Source organism: Barbatula barbatula (genome assembly GCF_947034865.1).
Source record: "Barbatula barbatula genome assembly, chromosome: 3".
NCBI classification, from domain to species: domain Eukaryota; kingdom Metazoa; phylum Chordata; class Actinopteri; order Cypriniformes; family Nemacheilidae; genus Barbatula; species Barbatula barbatula.
In genome coordinates, this window is record NC_136764.1 from 20,686,374 (window position 1) to 20,708,081 (window position 21,708).

At 38.3% G+C, this 21,708-nt stretch overlaps 1 protein-coding gene across 1 annotated transcript in view; it reads left to right on the plus strand.

Moving 5' to 3' along the window:
• Positions 1-14,882: 14,882 nt before the first annotated feature.
• The window catches only part of LOC306892672 (cadherin-18-like), a gene marked incomplete at its 5' end in the record, with an annotated part of 29,254 nt that continues 22,428 nt past the window's right edge, over positions 14,883-21,708 (plus strand). Inside the window, one exon of the mRNA XM_079453867.1 lies at positions 14,883-15,122. Within this exon, the coding sequence (XP_079309993.1) occupies positions 14,883-15,122 (240 nt within the window). The remainder of the gene's footprint in view (positions 15,123-21,708) is intronic.

Genomic DNA, 21,708 nt, shown 5'->3' on the forward strand with positions numbered 1-21,708 from the left:
CAGCTGCATCCTTTAGTCACTCCTATGCTCATTTATTCACAATTATTTGATATTTGTTACTATAATGCAAATGGAAATGTATGTAAATTTATTTGGCCATTCATAACTTAGTATAGGTGTCACGTTTTACAGAATGAGTCTGCATATGTTGTTTTGATTAGTTACTGCTTTGTAGAATTATCGCAGTAGAGCATTTTGTGCTTATCATTTTTCATGGGTTAAAAAAACAGAAACAAAAAGATTTCCATTTGTCACACTCAGAGCCGTTGAAAAACAGAGTTACGATACTCGACCTTGCCGCCGTGTGGTCACGTGGTTCATGGAGCATTCAATAGTTCCAAACAAATCTGTTAACCTATTTGAATGGACAACTTTATTTCCATACGTTTTGCAAAATATATGAACACATTGTGTACACTGAATACTACGATGAATACATTTATAGCAACATTTTGTCTGGGGAGTAATATGAATATTAGATCTATGATCTATAAGATCTATATGTCTGGCAACATATTGTATTTGGGATACATTGAAAGGAATGGGCTTCAGTGCAGTGTTTGCAACTATTGGTCACTCCTTGACACAAGTTACTTCGGCATTCCATTCTTCCAACGGACGTCTATGCAATAGTTGTAACTCTGTTTTTCAATGGGTCTGGGAACACTACAGTCTGGATTTGAACTTTCTTATGGCTAAATTCTCCTGAAATAGATCAGTGATTTGTCTCATATGCCATGTCACAAAGGCTTAATGATGCTATTCAACGTTTCTCGCTTTCTATACAGTGTATTCTGTGTTAAACTTGGAAAAGTAACAGATTGAGGTATTACGAGGTAGAAGATAATCTACCGGGGCGTCCGCTCTGTAGCCCTGTCTGAAATGAGAACCGCACAGCGGCATAAAAGGTTTATTTGTTTGTGAACATGCAATGATACAAATCTGATCTTTTTGTCCCGCATATTGCTTATATACATGCCGATGTGCTCACAAGTACAGGCTGGACATTGACAGGAAATGAGGGGCTATCATGTTTGCCTCTGGTGGCTTTTTCTTCATCTCACTGAGGTGTATCAGACACTGTTGTGATTGTCTCAGAGGCTGTGTTTTGCCACAGCGGTATAAGGACCCGAGCGCTGTGACGCACTCTGAATGTCAATAAGCTAGTTGCCCCTGACTAGCCCACTGTCTAACGGACCATTACCCGCTGTGATGAATTCTGTGTCTATGTCAGCACTTTGACCCCGCACGCTGTCTTGATGTTGCTCGTTCACACTTTGTGGACTTTACATTTATTGAGAATAAATGTGATCCCCGTGACTCGAATTATCAAGATGGTGCGTAATTTTAATGACATCTTTTTCATTTGCATTTACGCATTTGGCACACGCCTTTATCCAAAACTATATATACATTTGTTTCTGAGTATGTCCAATCCCTGGGATTGAACCCATGACATTGACGTTGCTAGCTCTGTCTTCTAACCACTCAGCTACAGGAAAGCATAATTTATCATTTCATCTTGTTCTTTAAGGAAGATTGTTTTTGTTTGGATCTTGAAAAATAAGGGGTGGTACAGTACATATTTCCCTTTTCCCTGACATAACAGGTGCTGTTGGTTATTGGCGACCTGGGCTCAAGTCTTTTCTGATTATCTTTCACGGATTTTGCACTGTAGCAACCTAAAAATGTTAGATATTAGTGTTTTGCTTCCAGGCAAAATGCTCACTGACACAGTGTAACACAGATGCAAGATTAAGCGATCAGATAATAGGCCTCTGTCAAATCGACACATTTTAAGTCATGAATATAGCTGGAGGGTCTGGTTTAACTTTCGCTCTGGAAGTCTGGGATGTCAGGTCCCTTTATACTAGGGCTAGAACGTTTTTCTGATCATGTAGCCAAATGCATTTACCATCACAGACCACAGACTGCTGACTGAGTCAGTCGTGATATCACTTGTCACCAAATGCTGAGCCAAACGCTAAACTACCCTTGAATTTTGATTTAATCTATTTCATCTCTATTTGTTGAACATTTGTGTGTATTTTCATGTCTTCAGAGGTGTATAGAGACCTTACATAATGAAGTGTTATGTTTTTGTTTTTACCTTAGAATGAGCTATTTCTACCTACATACACTACGGGTCCCCCTACATGGAATATGCCATGTTGTTTCTACAGTAGCCCGAAATGGACAAACTAGCGCATTTTGTAAAAACGTGATGACTTCTTAGTCAAGTGCAGCCACCGTAGTGCCTCGAAAGGCAGGGGGGTGGAGTGAGATGTAACCCCACCACTAGATGCCGCTAACTTTCATACACTGGACCTTTAAAGTGGTCAAGTGGCTATAAGGGTACAAAATAACATTTTAAACTTGATTGAACAATGTTACTTATCAAATTCAGAAACATGTTATACAAAATTCATCCTATATTTGAAGTAAAGTAAAGGTACTATTTAACAATAAACGTCTGAATCTTAAAGGGATACTCCACTCAAAAATGAATTATTTTATCATGAATTATTCACCCTCTGGTTATTCCAGACACGTATACATTTCTTTGTTCGGTTGAACACAAAAGAAGATATTTTGAGGAATGTAGGAAAACAAAAAGTTCTGGGGCACTACCATTTAAATTTGTCCTACTATGGCAGTCAATGGTGCTTCAGAACTTGGTTGCTGACATTTATCCAAAAATATTTCTCTGTGTTCTACCGAACAAAGACATGTATACATGTTTGGAACAACTAGAGGGTGAGTAATACATAACAGAACTTTCATTTTTGGGTGGAGTATCCCTTTAAGGCCAAGTGAGCTCGCTAAAAGACTGAAACTCAGGGACTAAGAGTGACTGATATACAATTTAGTAAAACACCTTTTAGATCTTCTGATGTCAAGTGATTTATGGGCTGGTCGTGCAACTATCTTGCTTTAGCTATGTAATGGAAAAGACTACAGCAATTAAAGCTACAAGGCCTAACAACTCTGTTGAAAATTCATTCACAACAGATTGAGATAAATTAACTGCCACGGAAATCTTGGTGCAAGAGGCTTCTAGCTGTGTGAAATGAAAGCGATGTCCACCTGTTTGTACGCAATATGTGCTGCTTGAACGCTTATGGCTTGACTTGTTTACATAGATGTCTGTAATTGCTGGGATTAGTGATCCACAAATCAATATTTCAAAAATTAGGCATATGATGTTTTTCCTTTTCCCCATAACAGAAATGTAAAGTACATCAAGTGTCCATCTGTCCAATGTATTAGAATTAAGATTGCGTGTTCCTTTAGTTTGGTGGGTTGTATATAAAAAAGAAACATTTGTTCCTTTAACCCTAACATCCAGAGGCTATTTGCTTTTCTGTCTTATAGTAGACTGCTACACATGTAGGCTATCAATGAAGAATTGTGTCGCGGTCCGCGACCCCTGGAGACAGTGCATTTTATAAGGGCTAGAGGGTGTTAGCTTTAAGAAAAGCACCTTCCAAAGTTTAAATCTATAACCTTTTAGTTATCAGTTTAAGCAGTAGCCTACCACACCAACAAAAAGGGGAAACAACACCATGATACTTAAACTACTGTATACTAGATGTGAAAAGTACCTGATGATAAACAGTAGGAACAAAATAGAAAAAAGCTAACCATAAAAGGGAAGAAAGGGAAATCTTTATGTATCCATATTGAATTTTGCCCAAGTGAATTGTGTCAGTTTTTAAACGGTATGGAGTGAATACATTTTCACCCCTGTCTTGACAACACGGCTCATTTACCAGTTACCTGTTTAATGGCGAGAAAGGAAGAGAAAAGGTCAAACATTAGATTTATATATTAATGCTTTTCGGTTATATACAGTACGTAGATTATTCAGATATAAATCATTTACATTTGAACATATATGGTTTCGCAGACCAAGCATAAAGCTAGTCCCCAGACTAAAATACATCTTTGAGCTTTCTTAATCTTAAAACAGTCATCAGGCTATAATAATGGCATCTTAAAATCAATGGCATTATGGTATCTCAAGAATAACACAGAATTTTTTTTTTTTTCTAAGGCACATATAAGATACAATATGTCCTGAATGTCTACTCTTGATTTAATCTAAGCCCATGAAATGGATTCAAAATGTTAACTTTAATAGTTGTTTTACCCAGAATTTCTTGAAAATGACAAAGTTCCAAATGTCAGGAAAAATCTGTGTTAAATGTAAAAAAAATTGCCCTGTTATATCTGTTTGACAAACGCTGCTCAACTACGGGTTCATTCCCACTCAGGAACTTGATCTTCATTTCTACTAAAAGCAGCTCAGGTCACCAGAAATAGCCATAATGCATTGCTTTTACTGTCATTATCACACTGACACAGTTATTACTCATAGTTGGTTACACCAATATAATACGTCCTGTTGTGTGACAGGGTATTTGAATAGATAAAAAGGAACAAGCGATGTAATTGAAAATTTTCATTAAGTCCGATCTCAGGCTGAAATCCCAACAGTCTAGAGACTGCAGATAATTTGTTTAAGAATAATGGAAAGAGAAGCAGTCCATCAGTCTTTAAAATGACTACTTGTTATGAACCGATGGAACCTTCATGACAAAATATATACCTTTGTTAGCAGTAACTGTTTTTCATTTCATGTGACATGTTCATTGAAAAACATCATTGGACTATCTGTCTTCTCAGAGGGAGGTGGTGCCTGCTCGAAAACAAAATCTCATTGAAAAAATTGCAAATGGAGTAGAAAACTTAAGGTTAAAACCTTTGTTAATGACTGACTTTTAACAGTAACACGAAGGACTCCAGTGGATTATTTTCTGAGTAGCCCTAAACGAACAATAAAAGGGCAGGCAAAACGTCACGTGAATTTCTCGCTCGTATTCTTTGCTTCCGTCAATGTGTTAATCACAAACTCTCACATGTGCGAAAGGTCTAGACTTAATCTGACTGGTGGCAATGTATGAACCATTTTTCTTCCTAGCAAAGCCATCGTACTATACTGCTAAAATATGATACAAAAGAAAATATCTTCACCACAGCCCACCAAATTTGACATGCATCTCATTTGTCCTGTCAGTGAAGATAAAACCATTGAGTTGATGTGTTTCAGTATAGTATAGTATAGTATGGTATAGGCAAAACCAGAACTTTATTTTACTACATTGTGTCTGTGAAGGTTTATTACATTCACATGATGTTGTTTGAAGATGAAAATTGCAGGCATTTTTACACTCAACAGCAGTCAACAGGCACACATTATTTATTCACAAGTTCCAGAAATACAGAGAATTTACTGGGTTTACTGTGAGATCAAGTTGTTTGGTTGAGGAATCTTTTCAGCTTTTACCAAAACTCCAAATACTCTGTATTTCTTCTCTGATATTCTTTGAGATGAAAATAAAGTCACAACACTGGTTCAGTTTATATTCTTCAATACATGCAACAGAAGTAAATCCTTTCAAGGAACAGTTAGAACAAAAGAGCCATGGAAACCTGTTTCCTGAATGTCATTCATCCCCCGTCCCTGTGCTACTCTCAACACCCACTCAGACTTAAACTCCACCTAAGACTTTGACCTAAGATTCATTCAAGTGCATAATATATTTTCTTTCAGATTTGCTGAGAAACGGGCTGGTCAGATCCATATCCTGACTTCCATTCCCTGTACAATACTTCACAAACACCGTAAGACAATTTTTTTTCTGTGCAGACTTTGGCAGAAATAATGTAGACCTTGAGATAAAACCATTGAGTATCACGTGTATAATAAAGGGACAGATGTCGTAGCACTTTCTTCAAGATGGGCATTGAAAATCCATGAAATTATGCAGAAAGTTTTTCTTTTTTCACAAGATTCACAGGCACAGACTGACAGCATGTTCAACTGATTAAAAGCACTTTTGATAATAGTTGGTGTGCTTTACAGGCTGTTAGTATGTCAGGGTGGTTTGTTTCATTGTTACGTAGAACAGTTAAGAGAATCAATAACCTAACAGCTTTCTATTTCCTAGGCAACAATATACAATTTTGATTTATTCATTTTAAAAATGACATAACAAATATGTGCTTATTGTAGCGTAACTTCGACACCTGGTCAATTATTGTTTTATAATTCTGTTACAGCTTTATATATCATGCTTGGCTGGCGAAAGTAATTGCTTTTATTTTTACAGATGAGCAAAACTAAAACATACAGTCAGCCAAAGCAGCATACAACACAAATAAATGCAATTAAACTCAAATTCATTTTTCCTACTTCTAAAAAAAAGGTTTTAAAAGCAAAAGCTCAGTGCCAGACAGCTCCATTTTATAAGCTCGCCTGCAAGGACGCCGGCAGAGCTGAGAAAGGGGAAAAAATGTAAATAAATAAATGGAGTCGAAAAGATAAATCATCAACCTTTGCCGAGGCTGAAAGGAAGAGGGAGTCCTGCAGGTAAATGATGGATCGCCTCAGAGAGTCGGCTGAGGGTTTGATGACTATGAGTTGCGGTACATAAAGCTTTTTCTTGTCCCTCAAGGGCTTTGTTTTTATCACATTTTTATCTTACCTTGCCACAGAGCTACTGCCCTGTTCCTGAAGCCCTCTGTTATGAGCTGACATGATAGCCTTTCCTTTGAAAAAAAAAGGCCCACGGTCTTGAGGGGGCTTCGCTAGCGCACGTGCCTCGCATCATCCCCCGCCCCACCCCTTTCCTCCGCGCTCCCCCTATATTATTAATTAGGTTTCCTTCTGGAGCCGCGTTATTGCCTTAAACCAAAAACTGACTGAGCTGCTCTCTGAGAGAACCTGTGTGCCTCTCCCAGCTGTGGACGGAGGGGATATAAAGAGACTGGAAGATAAAGTGAGAGAGGTAGAGCTGGAGATGTAAAGCAAGAGAAGAAGCGATAGAGAGAGAATAGGAAATGTGAGGGAGGGAAAAAAAGCACGGCTGACTTTCGATGTATGTGTGTGTGGATATGACAGTGTGCAGAGCCGGCCAATCAGAACACACCTCCCGAGCTGCAGCAGGCTGGCAGATTTTGGAGCTAGCGGACTGTTCTGGGCTGGATTGAGAGCTGCAGATACACTCAGCGTGACTTTAAACATGTGGAGGAACATTTGGAGCACCCGTCCATGTTCCAAAGCGCTGTGTTCTTTTAAGGAAAGACTGAGAAGGTAAGACCTTTTTTCTCTCTTTTTGATGATTGGCTCTCACATCTGCTGATGGAAGGTTGAGTGTTGCCGGTTGTCTGGCTGATGGAGAGGCAGCGTTCAGAAAGTCTAAGAGTTGGTCTGTCTATGCATGTAGTCGAAGACAAAACAGAGCAGCTGCTTGTAAATAGAAAGGCATTGTTTGTCTGTTGATCTGTTTTCATTTCAGCACTACCCACTTCATCCCGGCTGTGTTTTATATTTTTTCTCACTTACGAACAGTATGAACAAAAAGCACAGTACGTGAAGCTGTTGAAACATCTTATGTTTGATTTTATAGTTGATAGTCTCATAACAATGTCTCGTCTTTGTTTCTTTGAGTCCTCAAGTTTATATATTACAAGCATTTTGCTTTCATCCCCAGGGAATGCATGCGTTATCTTCATGTTGGAAAAGCATTCAAGCATTCAAAGTAAACTGGGGATGCATAACAATCAGATTTGTACGACTGAAAATGATACAGTGATTTTCTAAGCCTACATTGATTGTATGGGGGAAGTTGTCTCATGTGCAGGGTCAGTCGTGTCTGAGCTAAAATCTCCATGCCGTGGACATGCCAAGGTGACATGCATCAAATGGATTCGTTGAGTCCCTCCCCAGATATTATTAATCCTGTAGCAAGCAATCAGTCTCGACATCACCTTCTCACGCCTCTAGATTGGGTGCAAACGCAGAGGGAGGCTGCACGGAAACTACGAGGTTGTTAATGCACTTCGCTTCTGTAAAAAGGTCTGCAATTTAGTGCTGAGAAGCGAAGAAGCCATGAGAAATAGAAGCAAAATATAATAATTAAATAAAGCGGGTAGAACCCACCACACTGGGGATATTGCAATGCTTCGTGTCTCCAAAATCTCTAAAAGATTTGTGCAATAGGCCTAGATATTTCCGATGTGTGAGCTAATTCTTCAACATTATTGGAATAGTTTTCCAGGATAGTTCTCTAAAAACGTTTCACATTAACACATTTTCCAAAACGAGGTGGAGTAGTTTTGTTTTATATTAATGTTGATAGTTATATACATAATGGTGATGCTGGTGTTTTCTGTATACTGAAAATGTATTATGATCGAGGATGTAAATGACTTCAGAAGGCATGTAATACGTAGGTCATGTGGAAGATACTTTTGTGCTACTTTGTTTTGTCGCTTTTAGAAACATACTGGCTAACAATACTGTTCTTATACACTAAAAATGTTGAGTTGTTTCAACCCAAGGTTGGATCAAATATAGACAAGCCCAACCACTGGGTTTAAACTAACCTATTCTGGACCATTTCAACTCATGGTGGGGTCAAAAATGTGCACTTTCGAAGTAAATTTAAACCAAGAGATCAGTTTGTTCCCATTTCACCCAACCATGGGTATTTTTAGAGTGTAATCCACAAAAGAAATAATATTACAATACTGACTTTGATTTAAATTAAATGAATATTCAACCATTGATGTTCTTTTACTTGCATGTAAAAAAAGATTAATTCAAACAATGAGTGAAGCGAAGAGCCAACAGGAACAAACATGGAAGAACGTCATTGTGAGAAGACGCCTCTCAGCCACTGTTCCATCCGAGCTCCACTCTATTCCAATTAGCATCCTAATTAGCTTCACTGGATTCTAATCAGTATTACAAATTTGTTTTGAAGACCTCAAGAAACCCGAGCGAATCAGTCAAGACACCTTTGCTCTTGAAATGCTGAACAAGGGCACGCGAGCTATCTGTGCCTCCCAGCTTGCTAGAACAATTCTTCATTTACATAAGTAACACCTTTAGATTTTTTTTTGCTTAGAATGCATGTTCATTAACCTCTAGCACAACACAGGTTTTGACAGAATCTACACATCTCGGCTCAATTCTGTTAAGGAAGTTGATGCTTTTATTCTTCGTTATTTTGACCTTAAAAAGCCCATGTTGAATTTGGCATGCGCTGTAGCGCAATACCACACACATTTATTTTCAATGAGTTGATATCTTACGTTTTGATATAGAAAAGCAACAAATGAGCCATGTTTGAAAAACTGAAAAATATCTCTAAAAACACATTCACGGAGAGATGAAGTTTGCGTGACACACTGTGAAGATGAGGTTTTTGTGGCGAAAAATGTTCGACTGTTTATGTTTAACATAAAACACTGGAACAAAATAAAAGAAAATGGAGCTGTCGTCTAGTATTAGTCAAAAGGCTCTCAAAAAGCCATTTCTTTTCAAAGCAACACAATAAGCTTAAAGAAAGTGCGAAGAGGCACTACTCTCCCTTGTCCTCTCGAAAAGTCTTCAGTGGTCCTCAGTAAATAAATAGCATTTCTGATTGAGCAGATGGACATTATTTTGAATGAGCCTTCCAATAACGGTAACATGCGATCGCATTAAAAGATTGTTTTAAAAGGACGAATGTGTAAAAGCTAAGCAAAACCTACAACTGGCTTTCTTGATTTGCTGATTTCTCCAACAAAATTCAAAACAGATCACACGGAAAAAACTTCCTTCGTTTGCATAATTGGAATATAATTTGCGTGTAATTAGCATACATTGATGAAACTGGGACTTGTACGCTGAGTTGTTTTGTTTCGTTCAGGGATGGTTGTGTCCAATCCAACATTCATCATCCTGTTTTCACTATTCGAGGTACAAATGTCAAGCGTGCAGACATTAAAAGCTCAGGCAGCTTCTATGCAATGAGCTACTTCAGGCTCAGCACCATTCAATGACCTGAGGTCATTCATCTGGTAATTCCTATTGCTGCACGGAGTTGCATCAGGGCCGGTGGGTTCAGTTGGGCATGCTGACATCAGTTACGTTTCATCACACAGATGAAGCCAAACACCCAGCTGCATTTAGATATGTTTATTCAGAGCTCTTTTCCAGTTGAAGTCATTTCTGGAGGACAAAATGTGCATGAGCATGTATGCCACACATGTGTGTTAGTTTAGATCAGTTGGTGAGTGATACTGGATGACACGGAGGAAACAGTTATTGAGGTGGTTGCATGAAAGATACTGTGTCAAACTTTTGGTACATCTTTTGACAGAAATGCAATATAACATACATAACTGTCTTCAGTGGTGCATAAAGACCTTACAAAATGAAGCGTTACCTATCTTCATACATCTATACTGAAGTGTTTCTATATCAAGCTCGTAGGCAGGGGGGGTTCGGGTGGTTCGAACGACCCCCCCCCCCTCACTGCCAAAGGTCCGTTTTTTTTTCATGTGATTATTGTCATCATTGTTTTAATCAATGCTTGTGACAAATTTTTGGGTTGCTGTTTCAAATAAATATGATTATTATTGCAGGACGCGTGTGTGTGCGTGCGCAGACAGAGAGAGTTCTCGCAATACACTTTTCAAAGCAACGTGAAGAAGCATCGCCTCTATATATATATGAATGTGGCCCGCCCACAGATTTGGACCGGCCCTCTGCACAATGCCTTATAGTGTGCTCACACAAAACGCGAATAAAGCGTGTTAAGTCAATGCAAAGATGCGATGACCTAATGGCGGCGCGATTCGCGCGAATGACGCGAGTTGATGTTGAGTTGAAAAATCTGAACTTTGGCGAAAATTCCAGCAGCGTTAACCAATCAGGAACCGTGGGGCCGTGAGTGAGCGGCAGAATATTGGCTTTCAGACCCACATTTCTCTAAGTTACTCACATAGCCTAATCTTTTGTTAAATCCACAATGTACCATTGCGATAGAACTGACACGCGAACCATCTGAAAATGTCAAAGAGACGACAAAATGGCCAAGCGGTTGGGAAAGAGAAAGGTTAATTAATATGCATAAGAAAATGTTTTGAATTTGAGTAGCACTAAACTATTAACTATTAATAAACTATTCTACCATTAGGAGGCATAATAAATACATTTCAAATCATAATTAAATCTAACACAATAATTCAAGTAGTACCTCCGGCCCATGTAATTTTCTGTTACAAACCAACCCGGCCCCACATCAAAGACAGGGAGAATTATGTGGCCCTTGCAGAAAAAAGTTTGGGGACCCCTGGTCTACAATATAATAGCCATATAAACGTAGCGTAATTATAATAATAAAACATAGCAAAGAGGCATTGACAGTAAAGTTCATTAAATCTATTCTGTTGTTAGTGTGGTCTTTAAACGTGTGAACTGTGTATGGACTGACAGAAGTGTTACATGAGGAAGCAATTTGACAACAATGCAATAAATATTTTAGGTGCATCAAAAAGCGTGCTGGTTAAGATACTAGCAGACAAGCTAATCCAGCAGAAATTAGTGCATAAAAGGTCACCAAAATGAAGTAATTGAAACTCATAATTAAATAAAAAAGGAGGAGAAAAACTGCAAAAAGGTCCACTTTTTGAAAAAAAGAACCTCCCCTTTCAACTGGCTGGCTACGGACCTGTATATACATCCAGATTCTATCTACATTATCTCCTTACATGGCCCTAAACCCTAACGCCTTAAACAGACCAACCGCTCTTCAGAGTGCTTTTCGTAAATATCTCCTTCGGCAAAGAAAACATGACATCTTAGTCCTGTGTCAGCCACCATAGTGCTTTGAAAGGGAGGGTGGAGCCGTTGGTTGCAATTCAAAATGTTTGTTTGTGTTTGTGCATTAATTCTAAACTTTGTCTCTGCTATTGTCTTTCATAAAAAAACATTTAAAGATATCATAAAGACCAGACAATCCATGTCACTTGATCAGTGTCCATATGTGGGTGCCTCTGTTGACTGGAAAAGCGCTAATACCCAAATTCCCACAAACAGTTTTAAGTGTAAAACTACTTCAGATGCTCATAGTTTCAAACTAAGCAAGTTTCTTATTAGTTTGGCTGATCAGTTGGTTAGCGTTTGCCAGCAACAGAATGTGTCGTGCTGCTTAGTGTGCAGCTTATCTGAAAGAGGCATGTGTGACCAGTTCTGGAAGAAAATAGACAAACATGAAATACAAATATTAAAATACTTTCCTCTTAGAAAAGAATCTTCAACATTTGGCAGTCATTTTTTAAATGCCCCGCTGTTTCCATATGACAGATATGGGAGTGAGTCTTTCAATAGTGGTGTAAATAACAAAATACCCCAATAACTTTGAATCAGTTGATATTGTTTTTGACAAACTTATGTGCTTCCTTGTAAATCAATACATAAAATATAATAAACTGTTTGTTACTACCCTAGAGTACTGGCAAGAAAGCTCTTTTGACTGGATTGGTGGTCTTCAATTATTCTGCGTGATTTTGATACTATAGTAGTGGCTCTTTTGCAAAGATATTAGAAGACTATATCAACAAAGGCACATTTAATGAAAAAAAAACTTCAGTTGCTTATCTTTTCTGTATTAGACTATTGCTGCACTCAACTTCTTATACGGAATGACTGACTTACGTGAGCTATTGAAATCATGTTATGAAATGGGTCTCATGATCAAATCAAATTTCACGAGAAACAAATAAAGAAGAACCAAAACAGTGCTGTACTATGGTGGACATGCCCTGATAAATTTTAGAGTTTAAAGATATATTCACATCAGTGGTGTGCGGTGGACTTAAAAAATGAGGAGGCAGATTTCTACCCATGTAATTTTTGTTCATCTCTGCACTATTAACAAGTGCGATTGTCAGAAAACCAGTGTCATTTCAGTGTTTATGTGTGAAAAAATTCCTTTTAATTACTACAAGTTCATTACAGTATGTACTTCTGATTTTTTTATTTTTTTATTTTCCCTGCTTTGGGAAAAGGTACATCAGCACCACATTCATCTTCTTCTGGAACATTTGGGATTTCCTATATAAGAATAACATCATTACCAATACCATCAATTTAATTATTAGCAGTCCCAGAAATACTCAAAGCATTTAGGAGATCAAATCAAATAGATGTGACTTACTTTAGCCTTGCTGCTATCCTGAGCAAGCCTGATCACAAGCAAAAGTTTTTGAACAAATCTGAACCACGTCATATTGTGTCAACAATCGATAACTCCTCTGACTCCGCTATCTCCGACACGAATCCTAAACTCCGATTAATACAACTAATTAAACAATTTAATTAACGTTCAATCTAATTTAGCGCCCGCAGTTTAAAATGTATGACGAAGACGAGCAGGAAGGCGGGATCTCGCTGATGAGTTATCCAATCATAGCCCGTTGGAGGCATTGCCTCCTCTCACGTGACTTTTCTCCATTCTTTTCAATTACCCCCACTCAAACTCACGGCACGCTTTAGCGGGTATATGTAAAGTCAATGAGCTTAGAGGAGGCAAGAGAAACGCTGTCTCCCTTTGGAATTCTTTCGAGCGGGGGCGCTGTTTCACACTGTTGTACACGCTGATTTATCTCATATTTAGCTAAATATGTTATATCCGCTGTCCTATTTTATTTCTGAACTGTTAATAATATTCTCATTCGATTATTTTCGAGGGGGAGGGGAGGCACTGCCTCCCTTGCCTCCTCGGAGGAAACGCCCCTGATTCACATGTCATACTGGCATCTTCCTTGCAAACAAAATATGTCTTAGACCTCACTGTCAGTTTGTGGTGCATTATGAAATACGTATTCCGGTCATATGTTAGATCCCTGGGATGTCAATTTTTCCATTTCTGTGAGTATTTTTAACATCTTCAAAATGAAATGTTTACATAGAGCTAAGGTGACGGAAAATGTCCACCCTGCAGCATTTTCATTGTTGTCTGTTTTTTGCTTTACTGCCCCATGCCGTTTAACAATTTCTAAAGGGATTGTTTAACCAAAACATTCTTCGATTATTGATTCACCCTCATCTCATTCCAAACATGTTTGACTGACTTTCTTTAGCAGAACACAAAATAATATATTTTGGAGAATATTGGTAGCCAAACAACGTTGGCCCCCCCTTGACTTCCATTATATGGACACTCAAACCACTGTAGCATTTCTCAAAATATCTTAATTTTTGTTCCAAAGAAAAAAGAGGTTATTATATTTTATTTTAAATATTATTTGCCTTTAGCTCAAAAACAGTAGGTACTTCATTTATTTGTGTCAGTATCCCTTATGCTGTCTGAGTATGAGAGAGTTTCTACTCAAGTGATATATCAGAATGGACAGGTAGGCAGAGGAGTCGAGAGCTATCGGCTACTTTACCAAGAATCAGGGACATGCATTGCACACCATTGATCTTCAAAATGCTGTTCATGCTGTTTGGATCCGCTTGACAGGCTGAGCTCTCATTACCAACAAGCCCTCATGATCCCTGCTATTATACTGGAACAGATGTTCCATCTAAAATGTATTAGATGTTTCTCTGAATGGCAAACGGCTAGATTGTGATGGGCTTTGATTAAATTGAAGGCATTTAGAAAAGAAACAAGCCAATTTTCAATTTCAGATCTCCACAAGAAGAGCTAATCCACAATTTGATGAGAAATTAATATAACCGTTGGCTGGGTTTCGTTTCATCCTCATGAAAGTACAGCCTGTCCTATTCCTTCACACAGATGTTCCGTGGCGACCTGCCATCGCCTCAAGTGAGCCTACGGTGGATGCCATCTCCCCAATGAATCGACGTCTTGTTCTCGGTCCAGGATGTGAGTGTTGCCCGTTCGGTCTCAGCAACAACAGGATTTTAACCATGGCCACCATTCAAGGCTTGCGAACTGGTCTGATCGGAGTCTAAAGCCGCCCACTCTGGGAGACCTCTGGGTGAGCTGACCTTGGAGCAGTAACTCTTTAACATGAGAGCAGCCGGCAGCCCTGCCTGTCTTTGCCCTCTGCTGCTGTGCCTGTGCGTGATCCAGAGGAGCAACGGGACGCCTTCCCCATCCAGTCCCATTAGACCCACTCTCAACCACAACCAGACCAAATCTCCCGACGGCGAGAAGGATGCGCACCATCGGCCCAAGAGAGGCTGGATCTGGAATCAGTTCTTTGTTTTGGAGGAGCACATCGGACCAGATGCGCAATACGTGGGAAAGGTAAGAGCTATTTATTTCAATATGAGCTGAGTGGTTGTTTTTGGGGCCATATGTTTATGCATGGGCAGGTGATTATCTGCAAGAAAGTGAGCTGTCCTTTCTGGAGTAGATTATGGTTTTGTTGAACCAATTATTCCTTGAAAAAATGTCATCTTGATCTGGTAACTAGAGACTTTACAATGGACGTAGTGTTATTAGATAAATCTCGGCTTCAAACGTCAACATGTTTTTGTAATCATGTCATTTTCTTGGAACTGAGCAAACAGCATAGAAGACTAATCAGTATCCAGGTTTCTTTGAACAGCATGGGGGGTTTTTTTCAGAGAAAATTGATTTGGCTTGTAAATTACAGGCTGACCCATAACATCCGTCCCACTAATAACAGCATCATTTATTTGACTTTGCGTTAAGGAGAAAATGAAGGATCCTGAGGTATTTTTGCGTGGAAGAAAACATATGGAATCTATTTTCATTTCTGTTTATTTGTTTGTCTTGATATACAAGGTTGCAGACAACCATTATGCTGATCACTGTAAGGGCACTGTATAGTTTTTGACTTTGAGCAAGATACAAAGATCCCTCAGTGAATTCTACAAGTCAAAAGCGGTAGAATCAATTCATTTGCTCATTCTGTTCTGTGAAGACTGGTCACAGCGTTTCATGAGTTGGAATAATCCATGGTGACACTGACAGCATTTGACATTGCCTCACTGAGGTGAAGGTTAAACAGAAGATGACAGAATTCAGGTTGAGCAGCCATCAATTGTCTAAACTTAGGAACTGAGTCAAACGTGTGTTGTGCTCCCTTTGATACATTTGATAGGTCGCTTAATATCTACCCATTTAAATGTGAAATGGGAAAATTTCATGGGAAATGTTTTGACTTTAAAGTAACCAGCTTCAAACAGAGATTGCAATACAGAAGCAAAAGTTACAGAAGGCAGCTCTAACAACGTGTTTTTATTATTTACAAATCAGGAAATCAAGTATTAATCAATTAAATGTCCTTAGATTTGGTCAGTTTATCTCCCAAATATTGATACGCATACACACAGAGATCTGGATGTATCTATTATTCGGATTGACTTCCATTGTAATTTGTTATACTGAGCTAATGATATTTTTTTATTCTATACCTAATGATATTTTCCATTCCATAATTGTCCTATAGACAATTATTTTAATGTTAACAACATTAATATTAACTTTTTTGACATTTGGGTTTTTTGTTGTTTTGATATTGGGATATTACACCTTTATGAAACCACAAAGAAAATCGTACTTTTACAATCAAAGCGCACTTAAATAAGCATTTTTATCAAATGTATTATCAACTCTAAAAAGTCATCTTCAAGAATGTCAACAGTACATCAAATATGTAAATTTTCTTTTTACATATTTGATGTACTGTTGAAATTCTTGAAGATGACTTTTTAGAGTTGATAATACATTTGATACAAATGCTTATTTAAGTTCGCTTTGATTGTAAAAGTAAGATTTTCTTTGTGGTTGGTACATATACGGTACTTGTATTTTGTAATAATAATAATACAATAGGCTACATCCAAAATTTTACATGCACTTTTTACATTGTTTGCCACTGTTGCACAGTACAGTATGTACAGTAAAGCTGCTTTGATACAATGCTATATTAAAAATGTTGTAAATGTTGGGTTTCCTAAATTTTCCTACAATTTTGTAAGAAAACACAGACACATGCAAGACCACTAAAAAGTCTCTATATAAAAAATCTCTTTAAAAATCAGTGGACTAAATTCTGTACCGAGTTGAGTCATGATCAAAAATTGGCGAGCACTTATTGCGCCCTTTACTAGTTCTGCTGAGTTCCTGTATGGAAAAATCTTACTAATAAGGTAAAGAAGGAAAACGCAGCACGAGAACATTTTTATTTTATATGAAACTGCGGAAGACCTTATTCTGCTCAAACTTGTGCCACTTCATTTAGATCAGCTGTGCTCTGACCCCTCTGTTGGAGAGAGAAATTTGAATGAACTCAATATTTTCTCTGAGGTCTTGACTGCGTTGACATAAATGGGTTAAGGCACCAACTTGCCGTCCACACTTCTCTTTCAGTTTCTTCCACACCTCTTCCTGTCTGGTCCCCCCAGACCACCATCTTTCCTCTACACTTCAGTGGTCGGACAGAAAAAGAGAGAAGTAATTGGGACCCAGATAGACCTGTTTTGGTAACACATCAAAGTGATGTTGGTTAACACAAATGACCCTGAAGTTTATTGATTGGACAAAATAAACCGCGGTTGCCATTTAAACATCTTTGAGATACATTTATGACAAGTTAGGTCAATTTAATTTATTTATTCGCACTGGCTGACATGTGCCTTCTGTTACACGTTGAATCTACAAACAGCAAGGTTACAAGCCACAAAGAAAGCCTCAAGACCCATCCTGTTACCATACTTAAATTAATACAAGACCTAAAAATTCATACGGGAATCAAGAGAGCATTAATGAAGCTAACAAGACACAGGTGAGAACAATCAGGGGAAATAACCATACAATGAAATGTAACATCCCTAGTAAATATTTTCTAATAGTACCAAAAAATAACTAGAGTTTAGGTCTACGTGAGCAACGCAACAAAAAACAACAGAACATGTTAAGAACAAAGCATTTATCTTGTTGCATTGTGCCTCATCCAGCAGCGACATGATTTGTTTCTAATGGGTTCTTTTGTCTCTTATCGTGTCGTGCCCTTTGTATATTTTTGGGCTTTTTGCCTTTATTAATTACTGGACAGTGTAGAGAGACAGGAAAAGGGCGTTAGATAAAAAAAATGAGGGTTAAGAAAATTTAACCATGAGCTGTACATTTCTTATGACACAGGCCTGGTCACATTACTGCACCTTTGTTGTGATGTGCGGAAGAACATCAGCCATATGTATATGAATTATTTTCCATTGTACAAATCATACAGGTACTACATCTGTGGTATCTACTGGTTACTAACTTCTATCAAATCGCAGACAAGGTTTCTGACTGAATGAGATAAAACGATATTAATATGAAGAAGATGCGCCACTGCTGTTACAATAAATGGCTCAATATGGCCGCTCTAGTGAAGAAAGTCTTTCCTTCCAGTAAACAAGCCAATCGTCAATGAGTACAGACTGGTTATTATCTGGGGCGTGACTCTCATGAGGCGCTTGCCAGCCTGTGCGCAGGCTCAGTAGATGAGGCGACCTCAGAAAAGGGCTAATAAAGGCTTAGCAAACCAACGTATAGTTCATGTCATGTTTAATTATTGATTGGAAATATGCTGTTTAATTGTCCTGTGGACTTGCTATGATGCAAAATAGCTTCTCAGAGGCATTGCAAACATGGCTGCCAAGTGGCGTGACTTCCGTTAATGGACTTTGGAAATGTCCCCGTGCTCGATTCACATGTTCTTTGATTTATTTGTCTCAACTCTTTTACATTGAATTAATAACGTCAAAATGTTGCCAGCAAGCACTCCAGCACTCTTTTATTCTGAGAAAAGATGAGCGAATATATTTGTTTAGTGTATTTTTGCCTAGCAGATACAATTTGTTTTTATACTGTCTGTAGATTATTGCTATGGTAAATATGCTCCCTTTTCATGTGTTCTCTTTTTTGCACACACAAATCCCAAGAGAGCAAAAGAGAGACAGAAAGATATGCACACATACACAAACAGCTTAAGCTTTGATCTGTAATAAAGAGCAAGCAAGCTGCTGGCACTCAAGAAGGTCTCTCTCTCTCTCTCTCTCTCTCTCTCTCTCTCTCTCTCTCTCTTTCTCTCTCTCTCTGTTAATAAGAAGACTGGTGGCACATATTAGTGTGAACGTATGGTCAATGGTCCAGTTAAAGAAGGTCTGCAGTGAAGTGGACATATAGAGCACTATAGAGGAAGACATCGGTCCACTGCATTGAACTGGTCAGAATCAGTGTAACTGATGAATATCTGTCATCACTGATTTTAAGATTGAGGTTTACATTGAACCGCTCACCTCACTCTCGCTAATGGCAAATTACCAAACTCTGTGCCACTCAGGCACGCTTCCTTATTCTGACGTGAAGGGCTCTTGGTGCAGTGTAAAATTGACCTTTCCATCAGTACGCCGGCTTTAATTTGCGGTTAGCAGCAGAGGCTGAGTCCTGATTTAATCAGTCCCTTCCTTCTTGTAGCGTGGGCAGTTTATCAAGCCGCGCACGAGGCAACCTGTGCTCTAAGGTTTGCAGAGGCAGTAACCGCCAACACTTTGTCACAGCCTTGGCTTTTGAGAGTGCGTCTGCTGATTATCTTTTATCTTTCAGAGCATTCTTTGTGTAGGCATAGTTATGGATATTGATACTTCTGTCTAATACTGCCGGTTCCAGTCTGATGGTAACTCTTATGAGGCACTTGTTTTGACAATGTGGGGTAATATTTTTTTTAAAGTCTCTTTAAAATTTCATACACACACAAAGACTTAAAACCGAACATCTGTGTAATATTAAATAGGCCATGCAGAATTTTAGGCAGAAATAAAATGTCTTGTGCTCAATAAAGCATATATTAGACTGGCAGTGACCGGCATGCATTTGTATGGACAACGTGAGGTCCAAAAGTTTAAATCCTTTTTGTATTTTTAGGGTTCTTTTTTTATTTCAAATTATACTTTCAGCATAATAAATTAATTGGAAAATGTACATGCTTTTTTGAAGGCATGTCCTACTTTCTCCTTTTTTCCGAGAATGACAGCATGCGCTCAAGCTGGCACAGACGTAAGTTTGTGCAAAACTTGATGATCCGTGTTAGCATGATTTGACAGTGTTACAAAAAGCGTCTTGTTTGCTTCTGGATCTTTTGTACAAGAGTTTTTATGGCCAGTGTTATATATATTCATTAAGATCAATTAGTGACCAAGAAATGGTCCAGAATTTGAATTATTTCTAATGTTGTTTTTTTGAAAGTTTTGTGACCCTTAAGCCTAAATCTGTCCGACCCAACGTTTGTTAAAACCAAGATTTTCAATGTGGACTTTTGGATATCAATATTTTTTGTGTATTCCAAACAGACTCAATCTGCTTAGAATGCAAAGTGTGCAACATACCTAGTTTGTTTCATAGGTTAATGAGTTTTATTGTGATCAAGTGTTTGCTCTCATTTAATCACATTTCATGTGTTGTGTTTTCCAGGCTGTCTCCATTCACATTTGATTCTGTGTCCGTCGGACAGGTTTCTCCTGTTTTTCTTATCTGGTAGTGGTTTGTTTGGAATCACCGCACCTTTTGTTGGACCAGTCAATGCACTTTGTCTCTCACTCGTGTTTACTCAATTCTGCTCTCTTTTTCTATCATGTTTGCGTTCATTTACTTTCCAATTGTGTGTTTAACAGTATAATGATAATATAATTTGAAAGTGAAAGGACATTAAATATAATATGTAAATGATCTTTAATAATACCAAAGTATAGCAATGACATTTACATAATTTGTGTCTTCAGTCAATATAAAGACGTGAAAATTAAATGGCATTTTGTGCTCTTACAAAGTAGGTGAAACGATAGAAGCAATTTGTGCAACCAAAGAACAAATGTACAATGCATAGGTGCAGTAAAACTTACCCTACCATAGTATATGAAGTCAAGATTTTTTTTTGATGGGGGGGCTTTGGTTAGGAAAGTAGAGATGACGTAGAAGACCGTACTAATGGGACAGATGTTGATGGAAGAGATGTGTTTTTAGCCTGTTCCTACTACAGAATCTTGTGGCAAGAGGGAGAACCTGCGTGAGTGATCTTCCCCTTGAGGGACGGCACCATAAGAAGTTGTTAGATAGCTGAGCGCATGGGATGGGTACATAGCTCTGAATTAGCGAGTGAAGATATGGTGGTGTAAAACCAGTGATGGTTTTGTAGGCCAAGAGCAGATATTTGATGTAAAACTTTTATGTTTGTTCAGCGATGTTAACTATTTTAGCCATTTGAAATGTTAATGACATAATTTCATTACCAGAAAGAATGCAAATTATTATCTTTAAAGCAAATTTATGGCACATATACAGTATAGCTGTGGCAAAAAGTCACTCCATTTCAGCTACACTGTACTTGGAAGATTTTTCATATTGCAGCAGGTGATTATGACAATACACTACCACAGTGAAAGGCGTGGAGTCAGGGTATAGATCTTTGTGTACACAAGTGTGTTAATATGTGCATTGCTGCATTGCAGCTGTGACCAGCTTTGTAGATAAAGTAATAGCCCCAGAAATGGCTGGGTATCAGGTCTGCCTGCCATATATCTGTGAAGGTGAATGTCCCTCTTAGCCAGGGGGGAAAGGTTTGGAAGGTGAACGTCATTCTGACTAATTGCTCACTGCAGTGGGATTACAGGAGCTGCCAAGAATTATGGGAACACAGTGGGGAAAAGGAAAGCTGCTTGAATAGCAACTCAGAACATGCCAAGTAATGTGTTTTTTTTATTTTCACACCATGGGCCATGCTCTGCCAATTCCTGCTGCTCCTTTTTTTTGTTTGGATCAGACTCATTGCCTTTTTTGTGAAGCCACATTAGTGATCATTAGTGACTGAAATGACAGCATT